At 37.9% G+C, this 25,502-nt stretch overlaps 2 protein-coding genes across 3 annotated transcripts in view; one reads left to right on the top strand and one right to left on the bottom strand.

The window, feature by feature from the left end:
- Positions 1-25,502, bottom strand: part of alpha-Man-Ia (alpha-Mannosidase class I a) — a 477,107-nt gene that overhangs the window by 192,037 nt on the left and 259,568 nt on the right. The gene's annotated exons all lie outside the window — the stretch shown is intronic.
- LOC142228917 (uncharacterized) lies at positions 16,515-24,026 on the top strand. Its single transcript, XM_075299442.1, has 2 exons — positions 16,515-16,655; positions 23,255-24,026. The coding sequence occupies exon 2, from the start codon at positions 23,259-23,261 to the stop codon at positions 24,024-24,026; it is 768 nt and encodes a 255-aa protein (XP_075155557.1). The 5' UTR covers positions 16,515-16,655; positions 23,255-23,258.

Raw genomic sequence — 25,502 nt, forward strand, 5'->3', positions numbered from 1 at the left:
AATTGCTACGCCATGCTTCAGTATTGATGCAGAAGAATTGTAGCTTGATATTTCCGCATAAAAATTCAATACCACAACACGCGTATTCAATGGAAAATCAAACCAATACTCTTGTGTGACTCTGCGGGAGTTTGGGGGTGTTTATGAAAATATAAACACAACAGGGACATGCATCCACCACCATACACAATTACACGGAAACGAACGAGTGAATTGAAATACGATGACAAGTTGATATTTTACTCCAGTGATATCCTTTTTGTTTTTCCATTCAATGAAATGTAGTACTCATCAAGAGTACCAAGAGAATTCAGACTGCATATGTACTGTGTGTTAAAGCACCAATTGTAGCTGATTTTTCTTTTCATAGGTGTCCTCTGTTTGCTGCGATACTTGAGAATATGGTTAATACACGGCGATATCAGTAAGTAGATATTCTTAGAAAAAGTTCACCCCACTTCTTTCTATGAAAGGGGTATATCAGAGCCAATGAATAATAAAATACGAAATGTATAGAAATGTTGATGATGTATGAGAAAAAGACTGTTCTAGTTGCGTGTATCTCATGACAGAGGTGGAAGAACCAAATTCTTATATTTTCCGTATTCTCAACTGGAAAAATCTTGATTTATTAAGAATGTTTAATGTCTCCACGTTTTGAAAAACGAACGAACCTTCTTTTGTACCCAAGAAGTCCAATTTATTTAAATTAGTTTATTTTTATTTAAATTTAAAATATTTTTATACCCTCCGGTATGGTTTGTGGTAGCATACTAACTTTGTCATTACGTTTGTAGCCTATAGATATATTGGACTTGGACCCATCAAGCTGGGTGTACTTCCAGGACCAGGAAGGAATATTTTTGCTAATGTTAGAAAAAAAAACAATAATAAGTAAATATTTTTCGTCAAATTCAAGAATATTTATTAGGCGTAATTTTTTTTTTGTTACTTGTTAAGGAAAATTTGGTAGTTTGATGGAAAAAAATGAAGTTCAAAATTACAAAAATGTCTTTAGTGCCATCCGAAGTTCAAAATTGGCGAATTAAAGGGTGATACGATCAAAATTTGGTCAATATAAACTTGACGTATTTCTTTCAATTTTGCATTTAAAAAACCTGAACACCCCTCATTTTGAAGGTGTGTGTGTGTAGAATGTTGCTCCTATTTTGATTTTGGAATTCACTCTTCAGTTGTCAAAATTCCGTCCAAGCAAGAAGAGCAGCGTATTAAAATTTTGCTCGCGCATCGCGAAAATCCGAGCTACTCGCACGCAAAGCTGGCAAAATCGCTAAAAGTTGTCAAATCAACCGTTACAAATGTAATTAAAGTGTTTGGGGAACGTTTGTCGACAGCCAGGAAGTCTGGATCGGGGGAAAATCGAAAACCGGAAGCCGCTGAGACGATAAAGAGAGTTGCCGGTAGTTTCAAGCGAAGCCCTAACCTCTCTCTCCGAGATGCCGCAAATAAGCTGGGTGTATCGTCTACAACCGTGCATCGAGCCAAAAAACGAGCCGGACTATCGACTTACAAGAAGGTAGTGACTCCAAATCGCGATGATAAAGAAAATACGACGGCCAAAGCGCGATCCCGGAGGTTGTACACGACGATGCTGACGAAGTTTGACTGCGTGGTAATGGACGACGAAACCTAAGTCAAAGCCGACTACAAGCAGCTTCCGGGACAGGAGTTTTATACGGCAAAAGAAAGGGGAAAGGTAGCAGATATTTTCAAGCACATAAAACTGTCAAAGTTCGCAAAGAAATATCTGGTTTGGCAAGCCATCTGTACCTGTGGCTTGAAAAGCAGCATATTCATAGCTTTCGGGACTGTCAACCAAGAAATTTACGTGAAAGAGTGTTTGAATAAATGTCTGCTGCCTTTCCTGAAGAAACACGGTTGTTCCGTACTGTTTTGGCCGGATTTGGCATCTTGCCATCACGGTAAAAAGGCCATGGAGTGGTACGCCGCCAACAACGTGCAGGTGGTTCCCAAGGACAAGAACCCTCCCAACACGCCAGAGCTCCGCCCAATTGAGAAATACTGGGCTATTGTCAAGCGGAACCTAAAGAAGACCAAAAAAAAAACTGCTAAGGACGAGCAGCAGTTCAAGGCAAACTGGCTTTCTGCGGCGAAGAAGGTGGACAAGGTGGCTGTACAAAATCTGATGGCAGGTGTCAAGCGTGAGGCCCGGCAATTCGGATTTGGAAAAGCGAAAGCCTAACTGAATATTTTTCTTGAATTTTATACTAATTGAACTTGAAAAAGAAATTTAATTTGATTTTTTAAATAAACGATTTCACCGATTTACACGCGTTTTCCCTTGACCAAATTTTGACCGTATCACCCTTTATTGCTAAAATTTTCAATTTTTAAGAAATTCTGAGCTAGTTTGTGGGACATACGAATTTAGTAAATCTTTGTGTTTCATTTGAGTATAATTTGCCCCTTTTCTAGTACATTTAACTAACTTTCGTAAAAAGTAATTAAATTCAATGAACTCTTTTTCAAAACATAATAATTCCATAAAATAAAATTGAGTTAAATTGGCGTAGAGGGTGATATATGAAGTGGACCCCAAATTTGATCTCAATTAGTTGGACTTTGCCCCTGGTGCATTATGGGGATAAAAACTACAATAAAAAATACGCCTGGAATAGGTCAAAATATCGCAGCATAAGATGGCTTGTTGACCGTCATATGGCCATAACTCGTACCAACGGTAGCCAATTAGAACAATTTTAAACTGCTTCTCAAATTTGATGTGATTTCCGACATTTTTGAATTTTACATATCTAATATTTCCTTTCTGACACCACTGTCCGCAGAACATATATCAGAGTGGAGTAACTGTTAAATGGATCGAATATAGGTAAGAGGGAATGGGCAGCGAGATCCTAATCCGATTACCGGGCCACATCACAATAACGGAATGTGTTAATTGGCTCGGAAATAATACAAGGCCACAAAATGTGAATTTCCAGCAAAAACAAGTAAGGAAAGTCTAAAGTCGGGCGTGGCCGACTATATTATACCCCGCACCATTTTGTAGTTCTAAATTTTCGATACCAAATCACATCCGTCAAATGTGTTGGGTGCTATATATAAAGGTTTGTCCCAAATACATACATTTAAATATGACTCGATTTGGACAGAATTTGATAGACTTTTACAAAATCTTTAGACTCAAAATTTAAGTTGGCTAATGCACTAGGGTGGAACACAATTTTAGTAAAAAATATGGGAAACATTTAAATCTGAAGCAATTTTAAGGAGACTTCGCAAAAGTTTATTTATGATTTATCGCTCGATATATATGTATTAGAAGTTTAGGAAAATTAGAGTCATTTTTACAACATTTCGACTAAGCAGTGGCGATTTAACAAGGAAAATGTTGGTATTTTTACCATTTTTGTCGAAATCAGAAAAACATATATATGGGAGTTATATCTAAATCTGAACCGATTTCAATCAAATTTGGCACACATGACTATATTACTAATTGTACTCCTAGTGCAAAATTTCAACCAAATTTTGCCAAAACTCTGGCTTCTGGGGCCATATAAGTCCATTTCGGGCGAAAAATATATACGGAAGCTATATCTAAATCTGAACCGATTTAAACCAAATTTGGCACACATGACTATACTACCAATTGTACTCCTTGAGCAAAATTTCAAGCTAATCGGGATAAAACTCTGGCTTCTGGGTCCATATAAGTGCATATCGGGCGAAAGATATATATGGGAGCTATATCTAAATCTGAATCGATTTCAACCAAATTTGGCACGCATAGCTACAATGCTAAATCTACTCTCTGTGCAAAATTTCAACCAAATTAAGCCAAAACTCTGGCTTTTAGGACCATATTAGTCCATATCGGGCGAAAGATATATATGGGAGCTATATCTAAATCTGAACCGATTTCAATCAAATTTTGCACACTTACTATACGACTAAGTGTTATTTTTGTACAAAATTTCAAGCAAATCGGTATAAAACTCTGGCTGTTAGGTCCATATTAGTGCATATCGGGCGAAAGATATATATGGGAGCTATATCTAAATCTGAACCGATTTCTTCCAAAATCAATAGGGTTCTATTCTGACCCAAATTAAGAACATGTGCCAAATTTGAAGGCGATTGAACTTAAATTGCGACCTAGAATGTGTGGACGGACGGACGGACAGACGGACATGGTTATATCGACTCAGGGACCCACCCTGAGCATTATTGCCAAAAACACCATGTGTCTATCTCGTCTCCTTGTGGGTGTTACAAACATATGCACTAACTTATAATATCCTGTTCCACAGTGTGGCGCAGGGAATAAAAAGCGTCGCCAAAAAAGTACTGGAGATGTTCTTTTTGGATCTGGAAGTGGTGCAAAGTTGGCGCAGAAGCGATGAATATAACATGGGCTTGTCATAGGGCGGATGTCCACCATTTAAACAGCCGTTGCACTGAATATGCATCGCTTCTTAAGGTGTGATCCGAATTTAGTGTTTTGGATGTGATTTGAAAAATTTTGTAATATTTTGATAAATAAATACTTTTTAAACTTTTTTTATGATTTTTAATGCATTCTAACGCTTGTCTGAAACGCTTGACCTCAAATATTTTCAAAAATGCGCATTTTTTCGAGAATGGATTTAGCAATGTTTTCGACAAAATTTAATAATTTGCACCATTTTATTAATCCTTACTATGTTCCTAACCTATTTGAAACAAAAAAAAGTTAAAATTACTTTTTAAAAATATGTAAAAGGCGAGTATAACCAATTGAATTATAAGAACTTCATGAGTAGTTAAAATAGAGAACATCTCTGGGAGAACATTTTTGGAAGTGCATTTAAAGTTGTGCCTTTAGAAGAACTTTTAAATTTTTTTTGCTGGGTTCTTTCACAGATTGCCAGAGGACCAGAAAAAAATTTGGAAGTTCTTCTCAAGGCACCACTTTAAAAGAATTTCCAAAAATGCCCTTCCAAAGATGTTTTTTATTTTAACTGCACAGGAAGTTCATTTGAGTCTATTTTTTTTAACTCGCTTATTTCATATTTTTAATGGGAAATTTATTTTTTGTTTGTTTCAAATAGGTTAAAACCAGATTAAGAATTAATAAAATAGTACAAATTATTTAAATTTAGACGAAAAAAATGGTAAATGCTTTCTAGAAAAATTGCGAATTTTTAAAAATATTTGATGACAAACGTTTCAGACAAGCGTAATAATGCATTAAAAATCATAAAAAATTTTAAAAATTATTTATTTATCCAAAAATCATAAAATTTCTTAATTCACTTCCAAAACACTGAATTTACCTCACACCTTAAGAAGTGATGCAAATTCATTGTATCGGCTGTTGAAATGGTGGACATCCGTCCTATGACAAGCCCATGTTAAATTAATCGCTTCTGCGTCAATTTTGGCACAACTTCCGCATCCAAAAGAACATTTTCACTACTTTTTTGGCGACGCTTTTTTTACTGGGGGGCAATGAAAGCAAACAACACTAGCCAAAATTATGGTTTCGAACCGTATTGGAATTCAAAAGCATGATCAACGAATACTCAGAAAACGGCAGGATCCGCATCATATGAGTGCCGGGATACGCCGGAATAAGAGGAAAAGTAAATGTGGTAATAATGAACGGGTACCTACACTCGAATAAAGTTTACTTGGATCCAAAGATTTTGGTATTGATTCCGAGACAAAGAGGTGGCGTCTTTAAAATAAAGAAATTTTCTTGGCGACCTATCTGGCTTTAAATCTAGGATCAATAAAATTAAAATCAAGATACAGATCTGATTTATAGAATTTTCATTATCATTTCGCAATATATTAAGAAAGCTATTCACATACAAACAAATGCCAGTTTAAAAATCCAAATTGTAACGAATACTTCATATAAAAAAGATGTTTTCTTAATTCCAAAACAAAACACTTTAAACCACCAAAAATGCTAAATTCTCAAAATCAATATTTTTGTCTTTTTTATCTTAAATCTAAAGACTCAATATTAAAGTCCCTCCGTTAAAATCGTATGTCTTTGAACTAAGGCAAATTTTCCTTTAAGTAAAGAAATACATTTTTCATTTAAGACAATCGTCCTTAAATAAACTCAAATATTGAATCTTTAGATTTAAGATAAACAAGTATATATGGCTGTAAGTTCGGCCAGGCCGAATCTTATGTACCCTCGACCATGGATTGCATAGAAATTTGTACTAAAGACTGTCATCCACAATCAAATTACTTGGGTTGTGGTAATACTTACTGATGGCAAGGTATCTTAAAACTTGTTAACATCGTCTTCTGAATTCTAATTAAGTCCATAAGTGGTATATATTCGACAAAAAATACTTATATGGTAGTCTGTCTACAAATAACAGGTTGGCTGATAAGTTATTGTGAAAAAATGGAAAGAAAGCAATTTCGTGTTTTGATAAAATACTGTTTTCTGAAGGAAAAAAATACGGTGGAAGCAAAAACTTGGCTTGGTAATGAGTTTCCGGACTCTGCCCCAGGGAAATCAACAATAATTGATTGGTATGCAAAATTCAAGCGTGGTGAAATGAGTACGGAGGACGGTGAACACAGTGGACGCCCGAAAGAGGTGGTTACCGACGAAAACATCAAAAAAATCCACAAAATGATTTTGAATGACCGTAAAATGAAGTTGATCGAAATAGCAGAGGCCTTAAAGATATCAAAGGAAGCTCTGTGCAAAATGGGTGACGCGCGAGCTCACATTTGACCAAAAACAACAACGTGTTGATGATTCTGAGCGGTGTTTGCAGCTGTTAACTCGTAATACACCCGAGATTTTCCGTCGATATGTGACAATGGATGAAACATGGCTCCATCACTACACTCCTGAGTCCAATCGACAGTCGGCTGAGTGGACAGCGACCGGTGAACAGTCCCCGAAGCGTGGAAAGACTCAAAAGTCCGCTGGCAAAGTAATGGCCTCTGTTTTTTGGGATGCGCATGGAATAATTTTTATCGATTATCTTGAGAAGGGAAAAACCATCAACAGTGACTATTATATGGCGTTATTGGAGCGTTTGAAGGTCGAAATCGCGGCAAATTGGCCCCATATGAAGAAGAAAAAAGTGTTGTTCCACCAAGACAACGCACCGTGCCACAAGTCATTGAGAAAGATGGCAAAAATTCATGAATTGGGCTTCGACTTGCTTCCCCACCCACCGTATTCTCCAGATCTGGCGCCCAGCAACTTTTTTTTGTTCTCAGACCTCAAAAGGATACTCGCATGGAAAAAATTTGGCTGCAATGAAGAGCTGATCGCCGAAACTGAGGCCTATTTTGAGGCAAAACCGAAGGAGCACTATCAAAATGGTATCAAAAAATTGGAAGGTCGTTATAATCGTTGTATCGCTCTTGAAGGGAGTTATGATGTATAATAAAAAAAAACGACTTTTGACAAAAAATGTGTTTTTCTTTGTTAGACCGGGGACTTATCACCCAACCTGTTAAACCAAAATTTTCTAAAATTAATCAAAATCTTCCTTTCTGTTGGGTTCACTGTTTTTTTTTTTTCAGTGAAGTCGTTGTTTGTTTTTGCTTTTAAAGTTTTGGGATTTCTTACGATTTTATGTATTTTATTTTATTTTTTTATTTTTTTTTAGAGTGAATTGAAAAAAAAAATAAAACTTTTTATTCCACCCCCCACGTATTAAACTACCCACAGTCACCACAAAAATGAAAAAAAAAAAAATAAAAACTGCAATTAGACATCATTAAGGATTAGAGTAGCATTGAAATCCATGAGAGCAGGATACATCAGTGAAAGCAAATTCAACTTAAGCTATAAAAAAATCAACACACACACACAAATACAGATTTTATAACAAAGCAATCAAAAAAAAAATGCAACCACAAATACAAGACGGATGCCAACTAGAAATGTGCGAGTATGCGTATGATAGTTGGTACTTGGCAGTAATGAACAACAAATCTATGCACAGGCAAAGCAAGCGAGAGCCAAGAGCTAAAAATGTAAACACATACAGACATTTTACACATTCATGCATACCCATCCATGTATAGAAACATACACCCATCGTCAGTCCACTGAAGGCCAAAGGTAATTAAAACATGACTTAAAACACTTTTCACACAAACACACTCACACACGTGATCACACATAAAATGAAAGAGAATGTTAATTATGAGCTAGTATTAGTTTATACAATTGCCATTTAGATACACTAAAAAGACACAGTTGGTGTGGAGGGAATGAAAACCTTGATGGGTTGGAATCAGTTTAAAATGTATCCACTTTCATTCAAAGATTTTGACTTTATATTGGTATTGACTCAGAATAGAATAGAAGCGAGGTGCCTTATTAAGGCTACACTCAAAAAAAAAAAGTTTACTTGGATCTAAAGATTTTGACATTCCTTTAAGGATTTTGGTATTGATTCCGAGCCAAAGATGCGGGTTCTTTAAAATAAGGAAATTTTTTTGCGACCTATCTGGCTTTAAATGTAGGATCTATAAAATTAAAATCATTTATCGAATTTTCATTCTATTTTTCCGGTATATGAATAAAGCTATTCACGTACAAACAAATGCCAGTTTAAAAATCCAAATTATGACGGATATTTCGAAGTAAAAAAATATTGTCTTAATTCCGAAAAAAACTTTATACCAAAGATGTTACATCCTCAAAATAAGTCTTAGCCTATATTTGAAGCGTTTTTGTCTTAAATCCAAAGATTCAATATTTCAGTTAATTTGAGGACGATTTCTTTAAATCAAAAATTTGTTTCTTTACTTTAACGAAAATTTGTCCTAGTTTAAAGTCATGCAACTTTAACGAAGGGACGCAAATTTTCGAAATGTATGTCCTAAATTTAATGAAAAAAGTTTTTGAAGCAAAGATTATAAACTTGCTTTTAATTAAAATTTCATTATTTTTAAAAAATTTGTCCTTAACAGTGTGTAAATTGCGCATCCTAAAATTGAGGTTGTGTAATCTTTAATATCACGCAAATATTTTTTTCAGTGTACATTTACGACAGATTTAATTTTTAAACTTAGGTTTTGTACTTGTTTTGTGTACTTGAAATTAGGAAACATATTTTAAATTATAGATTGCTTTGTTCTTTTTTTTTTTTGAGATTGTATATTAAAAGCCCTCATAGACGTGTACAGGTTATGTTCCCTCAGAAAAAAGGCAACTTTATTATAGTTCAGGAAAATTAATTAATTTTAGTTCAATTTTGCCAAATGCGAGAAAATTTTTCTTATTTTAATTATTTTTTGCTTACTTTAATGACGTGAAGTAAAAATGAGAAAAAAGTTTTCTAAAAACAAGTAAGTAAAGTCTAAAGTCGGGCGGAGCCGACTATATTATACCCTTCACCACTATGTAGACAAACATTTGTGTTACCATCTATCTCAACTACTTAAAATTTGCTGGGAGCTATATAAAAGTTTGCATTTCCAGATACAAATACTTTTAATTGAAACAATTTTTTGTACTTCTACAAAAACTCTAGAATTAAAATTTAAATCGGCTAACCCCCTGGGATGAAACGCAATGTTAATAAAAAAATATGGGAAATATGAAGCGAGACAAATTTTAATGCAATTGTACAAAAGAGCATTTATGATTTATCGGGCGATACATATGTATTCGAGATATAGGACAATTAGAGTAATATTTACAATTCTTGCTACTCAGCAGTGGCGATTTTACAAGGATATTGGTTGGATCTCTCCAAGATATGTGGTCAAGTGTGGGTTGTGATATATTATTTGGTCTAGTCGGGCGACTTGGAGCCTTATTTAAAACTCATCCGTTCTGTGGAAATTTTGGTATTGCAGTGTGTAGGATATGGCTAAGATATGGGGAAATCATCACAGAATTTTGTGTAAAGTGTGAGAATTTGGCCATATTTGTATTCTCTGTGGAAACTATCCAGTCAATTGGAGAAAAATCCAATTGAAAATGGGTCTAAAATATGAAACAGTCTACCATATTTCCCCAACTCTGGTGTACGTATATATGGGAGCTATATACAATCAGAACCAATTTTGACTAAATTTGACATGCATAGTTAGAATAATAATTCTGCTATCTATGCGAAATTTCACGTAAATGGGAGTATAACTTTGGCCCCCTTGGTCATATGAGTGCAAATCGGACGGGAGATATATATGGAAGCCATATCTAAATCTGAACCGATTTCAACCAAATTTGCAACAATTACCTATACTACTAAACGTACTCCTTGTGCGAAATTTGAAGCAAATCACGGCAAACCCCTGGATTTTGAGGCCATATAAGTTCAAATCGAACGAAATATATATATGGGAGCTATATCTAAATCTGAATCGATTTTGACCATATTTGGCACATACAATAGTATCGTTAAAAGTACCGCTTGTGCAAAATTTTAAGTACGTCAGGGCAAAACTCTGGCTTTTGAGACCATATAAGTCCAAATCGGGCGAAAGATATATATGTGAGCTACATCTAAATCTGAATCGATTTTAACACTTAACGATACTATTAAACGTACCCCTTGTGCAAAATTTGAAGCAAATCACGGCAAAACTCTGGCTTTTGTGGCCATATAAGTTCAAATCGGACGAAAGATATATATGGGAGCTATATCTAAATTTGAACCGATTTCAATCAAAGTTACCAAGCATTGGTAGAATGTCAATTCTACCCTCTCTGCAAAATTTCACGAAGATCGGTAGTAAACTTTGGCCTCTGTGGTCATATGAGTCTAAATCGGACGAAAGATATATATGGGAGCTATATCTAAATCTGAACCGATTTGGCTGATATTTTGCAAGATTTTCGAAATTCATAAAATATTTGGATGTACGGTATTTCAAGAAAATCGGTTGATAAATACGCTAACTATGACCACATCGGGGATAAATATATATGGCAGCTATACCTAAATCTGAACCGATTTTTTCCAAAACCAAAAGCGATTGTCTCTGTGCCAAGAAACGGCCCTATGCCAAATTTGAGGACGATCGGACTTAAATTGCGAGCTGTACTTTGTGCACAAAATTACATATACAGACAGACGGACGAACAGACAGACAGACGGACATCGCTAAATCGACTCAGAATTTAATTCTAAGCCGAACGGTATACTAAAAGATGGGTCTATGACCACTATTTCTTGGCGTTACATACAAATGCACAAACTTATTATACCCTGTGCCACAGTAGTGGTGAAGGGTATAAAAATGGAATAATACAAAAATTCTTATGTTTTAAGTTTTTTTGGTATAAATTAATAAAAAGAATGTGCCACTTTTTGTCCCACTTTTTAAAAATAATTATGCCACTTTTTTTGCCGTTTGCCACTTTATGTGCCACTTTTTGAAAATTCCCAACGGTAACGCTGAAGGTGGCAAACCTCTTTTATTTTTTCAATTCCACCTTGATAACATGTAAGAAAAGTATAAAGTCAAGCATTGCCGACTATTTTATACCTTCCTCCACTCTGTGGATCCACATCTTTGTTTCCATCGCAAATCCTTCCAGTTTATTGGGTTCTATATAGTGTTGTAAATTTTGATTACTTTTGACTACTCGTTACTACTCGTTACTTTTGAATTGAGTACTCGTTACTACTCGTTACTTTTATAAAAAAAAAAAAAAATTAAAAAGACATTGTGGGCACTTTTTAATAATATCTTCCTCTTTTTTATACCCTTCACCACTACCACTACTGTGGTACAGGGTATAATAAGTTTTTATACCCACCACCATAGAATGGTGACGGGGGTATAATAAGTTTGTCATTCCGTTTGTAACACATCGAAATATCGATTTCCGACTATATAAAGTATATATATTCTTGATCAGGGAGAAATTCTAAGACGATATAACGATGTCCGTCTGTCCGTCTGTCTGTCTGTCTGTCTGTCTGTCTGTCTGTCTGTTGTAATCACGCTACAGTCTTCAATAATGAAGCAATCGTGCTGAAATTTTGCACAAGCTCGTCTTTTGTCTGCAGGCAGGTCAAGTTCGAAGATGGGCTATATCGGTCCAGGTTTTGATATAGTCCCCATATAAACCGACCTCCCGATTTGGGGTCTTGGGCTTATAGAAATCGTAGTTTTTATCCAATTTGCCTGAAATTTGAAATCTGGAGGTATTTTATGACCATAAAGAGGTATGGCAAAAATGGTGAGTATCGGTCCACGTTTTGGTATAGCCCCCATATAGACCGATCTCCCGATTTTACTTCTTGGGCTTATAGAAACCGCAGTTTTTATTCAATTTACCTGAAATTGGAAATCTAGAGGTATTGTAGGACCACAAATACGTGTGCCAAAAATTGTGAGTATCGTTCCATATTTTGGTATAGCCCCCATATAGACCGATCTCCCGATTTTACTTCTTGGGCTTATAGAAAACGCAGTTTTTATTCAATTTACCTGAAATTGGAAATCTAGAGGTATTATAGGACCACAAATACGTGTGCCAAAAATTGTGAGTATCGGTCCATATTTTGGTATAGCCCCCATATAGACCGATCTCCCGATTTTATTTCTTGGGCTTATAGAAACCGCAGTTTTTATTCAATTTATCTGAAATTGGAAATCTAGAGGTATTGTCGGACCACAAATATGTGTGCCAAAAATTGTGAGTATCGGTCCATATTTTGGTATAGCTCCCATATAGACCGATCTCCCGATTTTACTTCTTGGGCTTATAGAAACCGCAGTTTTTATTCAATTTACCTGAAATTGGAAATCTAGAGGTATTGTAGGACCACAAATACGTGTGCCCAAAATTGTGAGTATCGGTCCATATTTTGGTATAGCCCCCATATAGACCGATCTCCCGATTTGGAGTCTTGGGCTTATAGAAACCGTAGTTTTTATCCAATTTGTCTGAAATTGGAAATCTAGAGGTATTTTAGGACCATAAAGAGGTGTGCCGAAAATGGTGAGTATCGGTCCATATTTTGGTATAGCCCCCATATAGACCGATTTCCCAATTTTACTTCTTGGGCTTCTAGAATCCGAAGTTTTTATCCTATTTGCCTGAAATTGGAAATCTAGAGGTATTTTCGGGTCACAAAGAGGTGTGCCGAAAATGGTGAGTATCGGTCCATATTTTAGTATAGCCCCCATAAGAACGATCTCCCGATTTAACTCCTTGGGTTTCTAGAAACCGTAGTTTTTATCTGATATGCCTGAAATTGTAAATATTCTGGTATTTTAGGCTCAACAAAACGTGTATCGGATTAAGTTTTTATCGGTCCATTTGGTAATGCCTCCATATAGACCGACTTCACTTCTTGAGGGTGTAGAAGGCGCACTGATCATGAAAATTGCTTGAAACTCAATGTAAAATTTCCAGATTTTACTTCTACAGATTTAAGATTTCAAATCAAGACGTTATTTTATAATTTTCTTGCACACTTACAAGAGATGTTAATGATTCCTCTAAACCTCAAACAAAAATGGTTCTTATAAATCCAGAATCTGATATAGTACTCATAGGTGAAATCTTTAAATTTATCTTCGGGTAGTGTCCTCAATTCCTCAAGCCCTCCTGAAATTTCAAAGGAAACCCTAATATTTGGTTCATGGTGGTGGGTATTTAAGATTCGGCCCGGCCGAACTTACTGCTGTATATACTTGTTTAATTTAAAAACAGTATAGAAAAGCAAATTACATTATCCAGTTTTATTGTAGTGTTGTAGATATATGGGTCTCGTTAGAAAAAGTTTTTCACCAATCATTCAAATTTTTAGAGCCAATTTCGTATTCACTATTTGGTATTTTTTCGTCAGGGTATATCTAAATGGCATTGTGCTTGCAATTTGCAAACTTTTTAAATCCACCATTTTCCACCATTGACAGTGGATGAAAATATTTAGCGATCATTTTTATCGTGAGACCCAATGTTGAAATTTTCCAAGGGTTTTTGTATAAGCTTGGGTACCTTCTCTGAAAACAATTGGATTGAACGAGCTGAAGACAACGACATTATTATTCATACTATTCGCATGAGACGTGATCCATGTGATGCTTTAAATTATAGCTCCCACCTACACCCAATGCAATTTTTTTCAAATTCAAACGTTTTTAAGAAATCAGATAAATGTTTCACTTTCTTCAAATGTGAAGCCATATATCCTTTTCGTGTTATTTTAACTGATAAAACGATTTTCGAAAACTTCAATTCATATTTTCCAAGAATTCAAGAATTTTTACTTCCAAACCGCCAACTTACTTACCGTCAGAAGAAAAAAACTGGCATTGAAGATATTGAGTACTCTTTTACTAGTAACGAGTACTGAAAAAATTAGTCAGTAACGAGTACTTGTACTCAAATACTCGTTACTTTCCCAACACTAGTTCTATATATAAAAGTTTTTTATATTTCCAAAGATTTTTTAGACTTCTACAAAATCTCTTGGCTCTCGGCTAATGTCCATGCAAAGCACAATGATAGTAAAAGACAAGTAAGGAAAGTCTAAAGTCGGGCGGGGTCGACTATAACTCCATCCCAAATCCTTCAAATTTGCTGGGTGCTATATATAAAGGTTTATGTTCGCATATACATATATTTAAATCTGACCCGATCTGGATAAATATTGTGAGAATTCTACAAAATCTTTTGACATAAAATTTCAGTTACTAACATAATGTTAGTAACAACAAGTATATGCAGGAGTAAGTTCGGCCGGGCTGAATTTTAAATACCCACCATCATGAATCAAATATTAGGGTTTCCTTTGAAATTTCAGGGGGGTTTGGTGACAGATCAACCAGAGCAGTTCAACCAGTACATTTCCCGAAGATAAATTGAAAGATTCCACCTATGAAGACTATATCAGATTCTGGATTTATAAGAACCATTTTTGTTTGAGTTTTAGAGGAATCATTAACATCTCTTGTAAGTGTGCAAGAAAATTATAAAATAACGTCCTGATTTGAAATCTTAAATCTGTCGATTTTCACCCGTGTTTAAGTTCGAGTAAAGATTAATTGGACTTAATAGTGTTCGTTAGAATTTGTATACTACTTTTTGGTACATCCCTGCCAGAGTAGAAATGTCATAATTTGAATATTAGTTTATCTTGTCAAAAGCCCCGCCTTCCGCCATCTTGGTTGAGAGCATCTCTCACTTTACTTGTTATCGATAAGCCAATTGGTGCGGTTGCAAATTTATCCATATCGTTGGAAATTATAGGTAATATTGTTTACCATTAATTATAATAGAAAACACCTTAATAAAACCTTCTGCTCTTGTTATATATTGAAAATATTAAACTATCGTGTTTTTATTTTTCTCTATATTTCCATACTTTTCGCATTCGGCGAACATTTTGATCCATTCGTACCGGATAATTGCACGCAGAGAAGAAACATGATTGCCACAATCATATTGGAAGAGCAAAATAATATGATAGCAGCTATTTTTGCGGCGACCATGTAACATTTTAACCTGCAACCATGTTGGCTCAGTGAACATGGTTCTAAGAAAAATACAATTGTCCTCATCTAAAATGTTATTATATTGATAAAAAGAATTTTGTTTCCATTAAAATACAATGGTCACGATCTGAAATGTTAAGTTATTCGTCAAAAATGTTTTTCTTCTAGTTAAAAGAACATGGTCACAACCTAATATGTTTTGATTTTTATGAAAAAAGGACGCCACTTGAGAAAAGAAAACACAAAATCAACTTTATTTATTTGTTTTTATTTTTTTATAAACTAATTCATTGTTTATTTGTATTTATAATGTCGTGCAAGCAAACTTCACATATTTTTACACACTCTAGTTTGGTTCAATTTCAACAATAAGTAATCATTCCATATTTACTTCGTGCCCATCAAATGTACAAACGCAGACATCATGTAACTGCAAATAAAAATAAATTATACCATATATAAAAATGCAGAACAAAAACCAGGTATATTTTTTTCAATTACACTTTCCTTTTTTGTATTCACATAGAACCACGTGCCATTTCTGAATAAATAAATTAACACAAAACACAATAATTCCGTATTCTCCGTCCATTCCAAGAAATAATCAACACACGACTGACGCGCAAAATGAAAATCGTGTGTACCTGCTCAATGTTTTTATAAAATTCTTGTCGCTGCAAAAAAATTAAAAAATTAAATGGCCACGAAAACAATGTACATGGTCTTTATGACCATGTAATGGTTGTAGACATGTCTATACGTAAACTATAAAAATACTTTTTTCTCTGCAAAAAAGTAAAAAAATTGAATGGTCAGGTACATGATTTTCCTGACCATATAATGGTCTCAAATTCTATCATTTAAATAATAGAACATGTTTGCGGCATTTGAGAAACATTTAAATGCTTATTGCCAACATATATTTTTCTCCACTCGAAAATAATTTTTACAAAGACAAAATACATGGTTTTCGCGACAATTACATACTCTAGATAAGCATTAAATAGATGCGGCAACCATGTCCAAACATGTTTTTTCTGTGCGTGTGGACTTCGGAGTGGAAGAATTGGTTTAACCGGTGTTTTTCTTGGTTTTTGTTATAGACACAGTCCACCTGACCTGGTCATCAATTTCACCTTAAACTCAAACCAATCAGTTCATCATCCTCAACATCTGTTTCATCGTTTTATAAGGTAAGTGCAGTGCATTTTCCCTTATAAAGTGAGTTCGCGGTCGGTGCAACAACAAATATAGTGGTCGTCCGTCCATTTAAAGAAAAAAAAAGGTTGTTTTACAACGCTACGCGATCGGTTTTTATTATAAATATTCCTAAAAGTGGTGTACAAGTTCAGTGATATCAGTGAATATTAGTGTTTTTTTATTTAAAGTGGTTTATTTGCCTTTATTTGCGTGAAAATATCGTTTTTCATTGTTTTTAAGTAAATTTTCATTTGCCGACGGCAAAACGCATTCAAGGTTTTTGTTTTTGTATTTCCATTTTGACGTCTGTGCAAATAATTTCGGAGAGAAATAACTTAAAGTACATATTTTCACCACTTTCGTACACTAATATTCACTATACACATATATCACTCTCTTTGTTTCGTATATTCACCACTTTTTCGCGTTTTCTGTGCTGAAATTTCATTTATTAATTATTGTTTCGTTCATTTGCATACATTTGAGAACATACAAAAGCTTTTATTTTGTTTTGTTCTCATCAGTGTTGCGCTCTTAGTCGATTGCTATAGTATAGTGACTAATCGGGCACATCTCGTACTATCGTGTTATCGGATATCGATCATCATTTGAATTCTTAAGGGGGCTATACACTACGTGTAATTCCCACATTAGAATTCAAGTTGAATTCAAAGGTTTGAATATTTCCCGGTTGGAATCGGGGCTTGAATTAAAACTCGGTATATTTTGAAACTTTTACGCTCTCACACTGAGAGAAATTATTCGATCATTCAAATATTTGGTAAATTTTGAATATTTATTGGACAGGTATTTATTATTATTGATTTATTTATACCTTTGTTTATTATTATTATTATTATAATTTTTCTTGTGTCAAGCGTTCGGGGGTAATATTTTGTGCACCCTACATTCAGTATTTTCGGTTTCTGGGAACGTTTGATCTTTTGTCGGATTTTCGCGAGTTGTGGACTCGAATTAATCTTTGTAACTCGAGTTACTTTTGCGTATTTTGCTATTTTTATTGAACGGAACCTTGTCTGAGTTTGGTAATTTTATTGGCCGTTGCTTCTTGGCTATATTGTAATTTCGTATTTGGTTACATTCTTCAATTTGGTAGTTGAACGTAAAGTTAGAATGTCTGTATCTCCCTTTGATCGCTTTATTCGCGTTTCGGACGCTCTTATTAAATTCCACGCCCATTTTAATGCCATGAAAGATGAGGAGTTAGACGTCTATAGCCTCGAGATTCGAAGTGAGGAATTGGGGAAGTTGTGGACAAAGGTTCAGGATTGCTTTGAGGAATGCGTGGCTAGTTTACAGGGTGCCGGAACAACGCAAACGAGCGATATTGAATCGGTGGACGGGAAATATGACGCGTCCCATCAGGCTTATATGAATTGTTTGTCCGCGATAAATCGAAAATTGGGCCAGTTTCGTCGGTCACGTAGATCATCGATCACTTCGTCTGCGTCTTCGGTCGTTGCAGCATCGAGACGGAGTATCGGGTCTCATAAATCGACTCAAGGATCCGAAGCGATTTTGGCTAATAACGCGACTACTTCGATACCGGCTGATCGGGATGGGCAGTCGCTGCCTAATGGCAAAGCCGGGTTTAGGGGTGAAGTGGCCGTTAGTGGCCCTCCACTTTGTGATATGGTTCACAATTTGGCGTTGCCACCGTGCGATACGGATGTATTTGAGGGCAATTTTCTAGACTGGCCTACATTCCGGGATTTGTTTCAAGCAGTTTATGTTAACAATTCAAGATTAACGGACGTCGAGCGTTTGTGTCATCTTGTGCGGAAGACCAGTGGCGAAGCTAGGGAAATTGTCTCGAAGTTTCCGCTGACACATCGAAGTTTTGCCCTCGCGTGGAAGGCCCTCGTTGATGCATACGACAATAAGCGGGTTCTAGTTCACAATCAACTTAAGTCTCTCTTTGCAATTTCGGCAGTATCGGTAGAGACAAGTGCGGGTTTGAAATCGATTCAACGTGGAATCAATGGCTGTCTTTCGGCATTGAATACGTACGAAGTTTCGACCGATAATTGGGACCAGATACTCGTTTTTATTTGCCTTCAACGTTTGCCGCGGCTCACACAGACTCTTTGGGAGCAGAGTGTTAGGGACAAATCAGCCCTTTCGTCGTGGGCGGATTTAGACGCTTTTTTGTCCGAAAGGGTTCGTACGTTGATGTGTTTGCATGATTTGCGGGAAGACACGTCTTCGAAGCGTTCTCAGGAAAAGAAGGTAAAAGCGCATTTTACCAATGCGTCTTCTTCTAAATCGTCGCGTGCTTCGTCGGAATCTAAGTGCGTTATTTGTCCTAAACATAATCATAGACTTTCGGCTTGCGTTAAATTTGGTAAACTCTCGGTATCGGAACGTTACATAGTGGTAAAACGTAACCGGTTGTGCTTGAATTGCTTAATGAAAGGTCATGAGATGAAGGATTGTCCAAGACAATATTCGTGTGCAAAATGTAATTCGAGACATCATTCGCTATTGCATCGCGATTCTACGCCGTCTAATAGCGCGACTTCGGCGACGGGTTCGACCAACACCTTGTCGAGTTCAGCGGCTAGTTTTCAACCGAGAACTATGCCTTCGGTTGATCAGCCGCAACCTTCTACCTCGTCGGCGTGCCTACCTCGCCAGGCATTTCATACGACGCAAAATAGGGCCGTGCTTTTGGGAACTGCGATGATTAATATCATGCACGATGGGGTTTCATATCCGGCACGCGCTTTGATTGACCCCGCTTCAGAATCTTCGTTTCTGACGGAACGCTTTCGAAATCGGGTGAAACTACCGGTTCACGCGGCTAATGTTACAATTTCGGGGGTAAATAGCGCAATTTCGGCCAAATCGAGTAAAATGTGTAATTTGAAAATCGGATCTCCACTCAACGCGTCGGTTTTGTTGGAAACTATGGCTATAGTGCTCCAATCTATATCCGGGAATTTACCTTCCTTTACGGTGTCGCAGGAAGTTTTGTCTCAGATTCCGGATATTCGCTTAGCTGATCCGAATCTTTTCGTGTCGAGACCGGTCGATATTCTACTAGGCGCTGACTTGTACCCGAGAATACTATTAGAAGGTTGCCGGCAGATTGCGGCTCAATCATTGATAGCACAGAACAGTGTTTTCGGCTGGCTAGTAACGGGTCCGATTTCTACATCGCAAATTCAAACATTTACTACGACTATAGCGGTTGATGAAGAGGAAAATTTAGATAGAACGCTTTTACGGTTTTGGGAGTTGGAGGAAACACCACGTAAAGGGGTTTTGTCCCCCTCCGATAAGTTCTGTGAGGAAAATTACGTTCGGACAACGCGCAGAGATTCGGAAGGTAGATATATAGTTACACTTCCGCTAAAGGAAGAGCTCGGTCCTCGTGGATATTTGGGTGAGTCCCGAACAACTGCTTTGAGGCAATTTTATCGTAATGAATCGTCATTATCGAAAAGGCCGGACGTGAAATCAGTTTATGATAGTGTTGTTAAAGAATATTTGCATTTGGATCACATGAGGCCAGTATCCGCCATTTCTGCAAGTGATACACTTTCGTGTTATCTTCCACATCATCCTGTCATTAACCTCGAGAAGAAGACTTCCAAACTTCGCGTCGTATTTAATGCGTCTAATAAAACGTCCAACGGGAATAGTCTTAACGATATCCTTCACGTAGGTCCCACTTTGCAGCAGGACTTAGTCCTTCTTATTGTGCGATGGCGACTATTTAAATACGTGTTCAACTGCGATATTACACAGATGTATAGGCAGATTCGAGTGGACTCTTCTCATGCTCCGTTGCAGAGAATTGTTTTTAGGGATTCTCCGACAAGGACAGTCCAGGACTATGAACTACAAACGGTGACCTTCGGTGTAAACTGTGCACCATATCTCGCGATACGGACACTGTTACAGTTAGCTGAAGACACTGAGGAGGAGTTTCCACTCGCGGCCGATATATTACGTAAATGTATGTACGTTGATGACGTTTTGACCGGAACTCATGACCTTGAAACTGCGATAATGGCTCGGGATCAATTAATCGCGGCGCTTGCGACGGCTAAATTTGAACTGCGGAAATGGACATCGAATTATAGAGAAATTTTAGATTCACTACCGCCGGAATATTTGGTTGATGCTCAATTGCTGGCATTTGTCGAGGCTAGCAATTCGAAACCATTGGGTGTGAGATGGAATGCTCAATTGGATGCATTCTACTTCGCGGTCGAGCCTATAGCAAAAAGGTGTGGATACACTAAACGGGAAGTGTTGTCGGCTATCGCGAAATTATTCGACCCTGTCGGTTGGTTAGGTCCAGTGATAATTGTGGCAAAGATTATCATGCAGAAGGTTTGGCTTGATCGCGTCGGCTGGGATGAAATACTGCCTTCGGCAACGGCATCCGAGTGGGAAAAATTTGTAGATAGTTATCCGGATGTCAATTCGATAAATATTCCTCGGTGGATTCGTTACACACCGTGCACTTCGGCCGAGCTTCACGTATTTTCAGATGCCTCGGTTAAGGCATACGCGGGGGTAGTATATATTCGAGTTTTGGCCCCAAATGGCGAGATTGTCGTTAATTTGCTATCGTGCAAGACGAAAGTTGCTCCGTTGAAATCGGTTTCTTTGCCTCGTTTGGAGCTTTGCGGCGCTGTTTTAGCGTCCGAACTCGCAAGAACGGTCATTCGAGAAATCGGTATTGATTTTGGTCGAATTTATTGTTGGACGGATTCGACTATTGTACTAGCCTGGTTAAAGAAAACGCCTTCGGCTTGGACAACATTTGTCGCGAATAGGGTATGTCGCATTCAGGAGAACGTCGGTGGTACGAATTGGTATCATGTGAGGTCGGAGGATAATCCTGCTGATCTTGGCAGCCGCGGTGTGTCCCCTTCGGATTTGGCCGCCTCTCGACTTTGGTGGCATGGGCCTCAGTGGCTATCGTGTAGTCAATCGGAATGGCCGGTTCGTGACACTTCCTCTTTTGACACCGACGTAGAAATTCGGTCTGTGAAGGCACATGCTTCTTTCGTTAATTCATACGAGGATGTTCTCGATAGATTTTCTTCTCTGGATAGAGCGCTGCGTGTTATTTCATATGTTATGAGATTCTTTTATCGGACGCATCCCGCTCATAGGCGTGATTGTAGCTATGCGGATCACAGTTTATCATCGTCTGAGATTAGGGCAACTAAAAGTCGCTTGATAGTGCTTGCTCAAAAAATGAATTATGGTAATGAATATAAGGACTTGATGGATAGGTCTTCGTTAGGTACTGGCAGTTCACTTGTTTCTTTGAACCCGTTCCTTGATGAAATGGGTGTAATGCGGATGTATGGTCGTTTGAGCCGCTCGCCTATTCTTTCGTATTCGGAGCGGCACCCTATAATTTTGCCCTACAGCTGTCGATTCACGAAGCTTTTGGTGGAATTTGTTCATTTGATTTCCATTCATGGAGGAAATCAGTTGATGTTGCGTATTCTTCGTATAGAATACTGGATACCTCGGGTGAGGAATCTTATTCGTTCGGTTATACATGGGTGTAAACCATGTCTTTTGGAGAGGAAACGGGTTTGTAGTCAGGTGATGGCTCCTCTTCCTCCGGAAAGAACTGTTCTCGACAGACCTTTTACGACGACTGGCGTAGACTATGCAGGCCCCTTTGAGGTGAAGTCGTTCACCGGACGTTATTGTCGCATAACTAAAGGTTATGTGTGCGTTTTCGTGTGTTTTGCTACTAGGGCGATTCATTTGGAAGCGGTTTCCGACTTGTCGACTGCCGGCTTTCTTGCGGCATTTCATAGGTTTGTTGCTCGTCGGGGTTGTCCTGCGACCATTTTCTCGGACAATGGGACAAATTTTGTCGGTGCGTCGCGTGAGCTTGAACGAAATTTCCGGGATGTAATTAGGGGAAGCAGTGATGTCGTGTCCTCTAAGTTTGCACACCAGGGCCTATCGTGGCGATTTATCCCAGCTGGTGCGCCTCATATGGGAGGCCTTTGGGAAGCTGGGGTGAAGAGTTTTAAGTTGCATTTCAGAAGGCAAATAGGGAATGTTCGTTTCACGTTTGAAGAGTTTTCGACGGTGTTGGCTCGTATTGAGGCTTGTTTGAATTCAAGACCTCTTTGTCCCCAATCGGATAACCCGCAGGAGCTTGACGCTTTGACACCGGGTCATTTTCTTATAGGTGCCCCTCTACTCGCCCCTGCTGAGCCAGTTATAACCGAACAGCCTCTTTCGTTGGTGAATCGGTTTCGTAAGGTACAGGCTCTTGCACAACAGTTTTGTGTACGTTGGAAAGAGGAATATTTGAAGAATCTGCATATGAGATATAAGTGGAAATTTCCTCAGCGCGATGTTATGGTAAATGACCTAGTCGTTATTCGTCATGAACAGCTTCCACCAACTTCTTGGAAATTAAGTCGAGTCGTGTCGGTTCACCCGGGCGTAGATGGTCACATTCGGGTCGCGGATATACGTACGGAGAATGGCGTTGTAAGACGACCTATAGCTAAGTTGGTCTCATTGACCGACACTTCGGCGAACTCTTTGTAATTCGTATATTTTCTCGCAGTATCATGGAAAATACCTCGTGCTTCGCTGACGACTTGGAAAATTTCGAGGTTATTATGGATCAATCGGATGATGATACTGCGTGCCCCCTTGATATGTCGGCGGTCGAACGGGCATTGTTGGAGGAGCCGATGGCGATACCGTCGCCTGCCATTCCGGAGGTTCAGCTATCGCCCCAAGAAATTGAGAGTCCACCTCCGGTAGTTGTGGATGAGCCCGTGGTGGCGCCTGCTGTAGTAGAGGCTACTGATGTTGGTCGAACTCCTGCTCAATTGGTTTGCAGGGTTTGTGGAGGTCGTCACGCATTGCGGCGGTGTCGGAAGTTCCTCTCTCTTTCGATTGAGAAGAGGATACGTATGGTGGTACGACATCGCTATTGCTACAGATGTCTAGCACAGACCCACCAGTCGAAGGATTGTCCTAGCCGGCGTAGGTGCCCCAGTTGCTCCGGGGACCACAATGTTTTGTTACACGCTGCGGCTGTGGCGCCTCGAATTGAACATGGGAGCTCGAGGTCTGCTCAGCGGATTCGTAGTGGGAACCATACGAATCGTCCGTCCGATCTTGCTGTGGCACGGTCATATTCCGATTTTGGCGGCGTCGGAGTTCTGCCTCTGCAGAATGTCGTTACTCTGGCGCCCAGCCTCGTAGTCCGCGTGTCCCCCCATGGTGTGTCCCGTTCCGGTCCGTGCAGTAATCGACAACTGCGCGCGCCAAAGCCAAATCTGTCGTTCTATGGTCGAGAACTTAGGGCTACCGGTTACAAATATTGAGGGGGTCCAATTTTGCCGGTTGACAGTATCGTCCGCTTATGATCCAGAGCAGCGACTGACGTTTACTGCTCGTGTGCACGATCTAGGTCGTGTGTTGACCCCCGCCGAAGCCGTGCCAGAACGGATCAAGGAATCCTTTTTGGGATTACCTTTGGCAGATCCGCAATTTTACCGAGTGGGACGGGTTGCGATCGTTTTTGGTCCTGAGGTGTATGGGCGAATCATAACACATAGGGTGTATACGTCGCCCGGTCTCCCGGTGGCTCATTATACAATCTTCGGTTGGGTTCTGTCCGGGTTGTGTAACTGCTAGGGTAAATGCGCGAGAGCCCCCCTTTTGGGTTCTAACGGCCCCCTTTTGGCCATCGTTTTATTGTATCTCTTCGCGAGAGCCCCCTTTTTGGGGTTCTAACGGGTCCCCTTTTGACCCATCGATATATTGTCGCGAGAGCCCCCTTTTGGGTTCTACCAGGTCCCCTTCTGACCTTACGTAATATCTAGTCTTAGGTTGAATTTGAAAAGATAAATGAATTAATAAATTGGATTTATGGTAAATGAACTGAAGGAAACTCACTTTGCACTGCACTTAGCCTCATTTTGTATTTTAAGTTTAGTTTTAGTTACAACATACCTTGATGTTGCAAGGCGGCCGGCAATGTTTAAGTTCGAGTAAAGATTAATTGGACTTAATAGTGTTCGTTAGAATTTGTATACTACTTTTTGGTACATCCCTGCCAGAGTAGAAATGTCATAATTTGAATATTAGTTTATCTTGTCAAAAGCCCCGCCTTCCGCCATCTTGGTTGAGAGCATCTCTCACTTTACTTGTTATCGATAAGCCAATTGGTGCGGTTGCAAATTTATCCATATCGTTGGAAATTATAGGTAATATTGTTTACCATTAATTATAATAGAAAACACCTTAATAAAACCTTCTGCTCTTGTTATATATTGAAAATATTAAACTATCGTGTTTTTATTTTTCTCTATATTTCCATACTTTTCGCATTCGGCGAACAACCCGGGAAGTAAAATCTGGAAATTTTTCATTGAGTTTTAAGTAGTTTTCATGATCAGTGCGCTTTCTACACCTCCAAGAAGTGAAATCGGTATATATGGAGGCATTACCAAATGAACCGATTAAAACTAAATACCAAAACATGGACCGATACTCACCATTTTTGGCACACCTCTTTATGGTCATAAAATACCTCTAGATTTCAGGCAAATTGGACAAAAATTTTTTAAGCCCAAGACCGGTTTATATGGGAACTATATCAAAATCTGGACCGATATAGTCCATCTTCGAACTTGACCTGCCTACAGACAAAAGACGGGTTTGTGCAAAATATATACAAAATATAATATATATATATATATATATATATATATATATATATATATATAATATATATATATATATATATATATATATATATATATATATATATATATATATATATATATTATATATAT

Source organism: Haematobia irritans, chromosome 3 (assembly GCF_050003625.1).
Source record: "Haematobia irritans isolate KBUSLIRL chromosome 3, ASM5000362v1, whole genome shotgun sequence".
NCBI lineage: Eukaryota > Metazoa > Arthropoda > Insecta > Diptera > Muscidae > Haematobia > Haematobia irritans.

What these genes read in the sequence shown, in the direction of transcription:
- LOC142228917 (XM_075299442.1), top strand. Translation starts at nt 23,259, where the DNA reads ATGGAAAATACCTCGTGCTTCGCTGACGACTTGGAAAATTTCGAGGTT.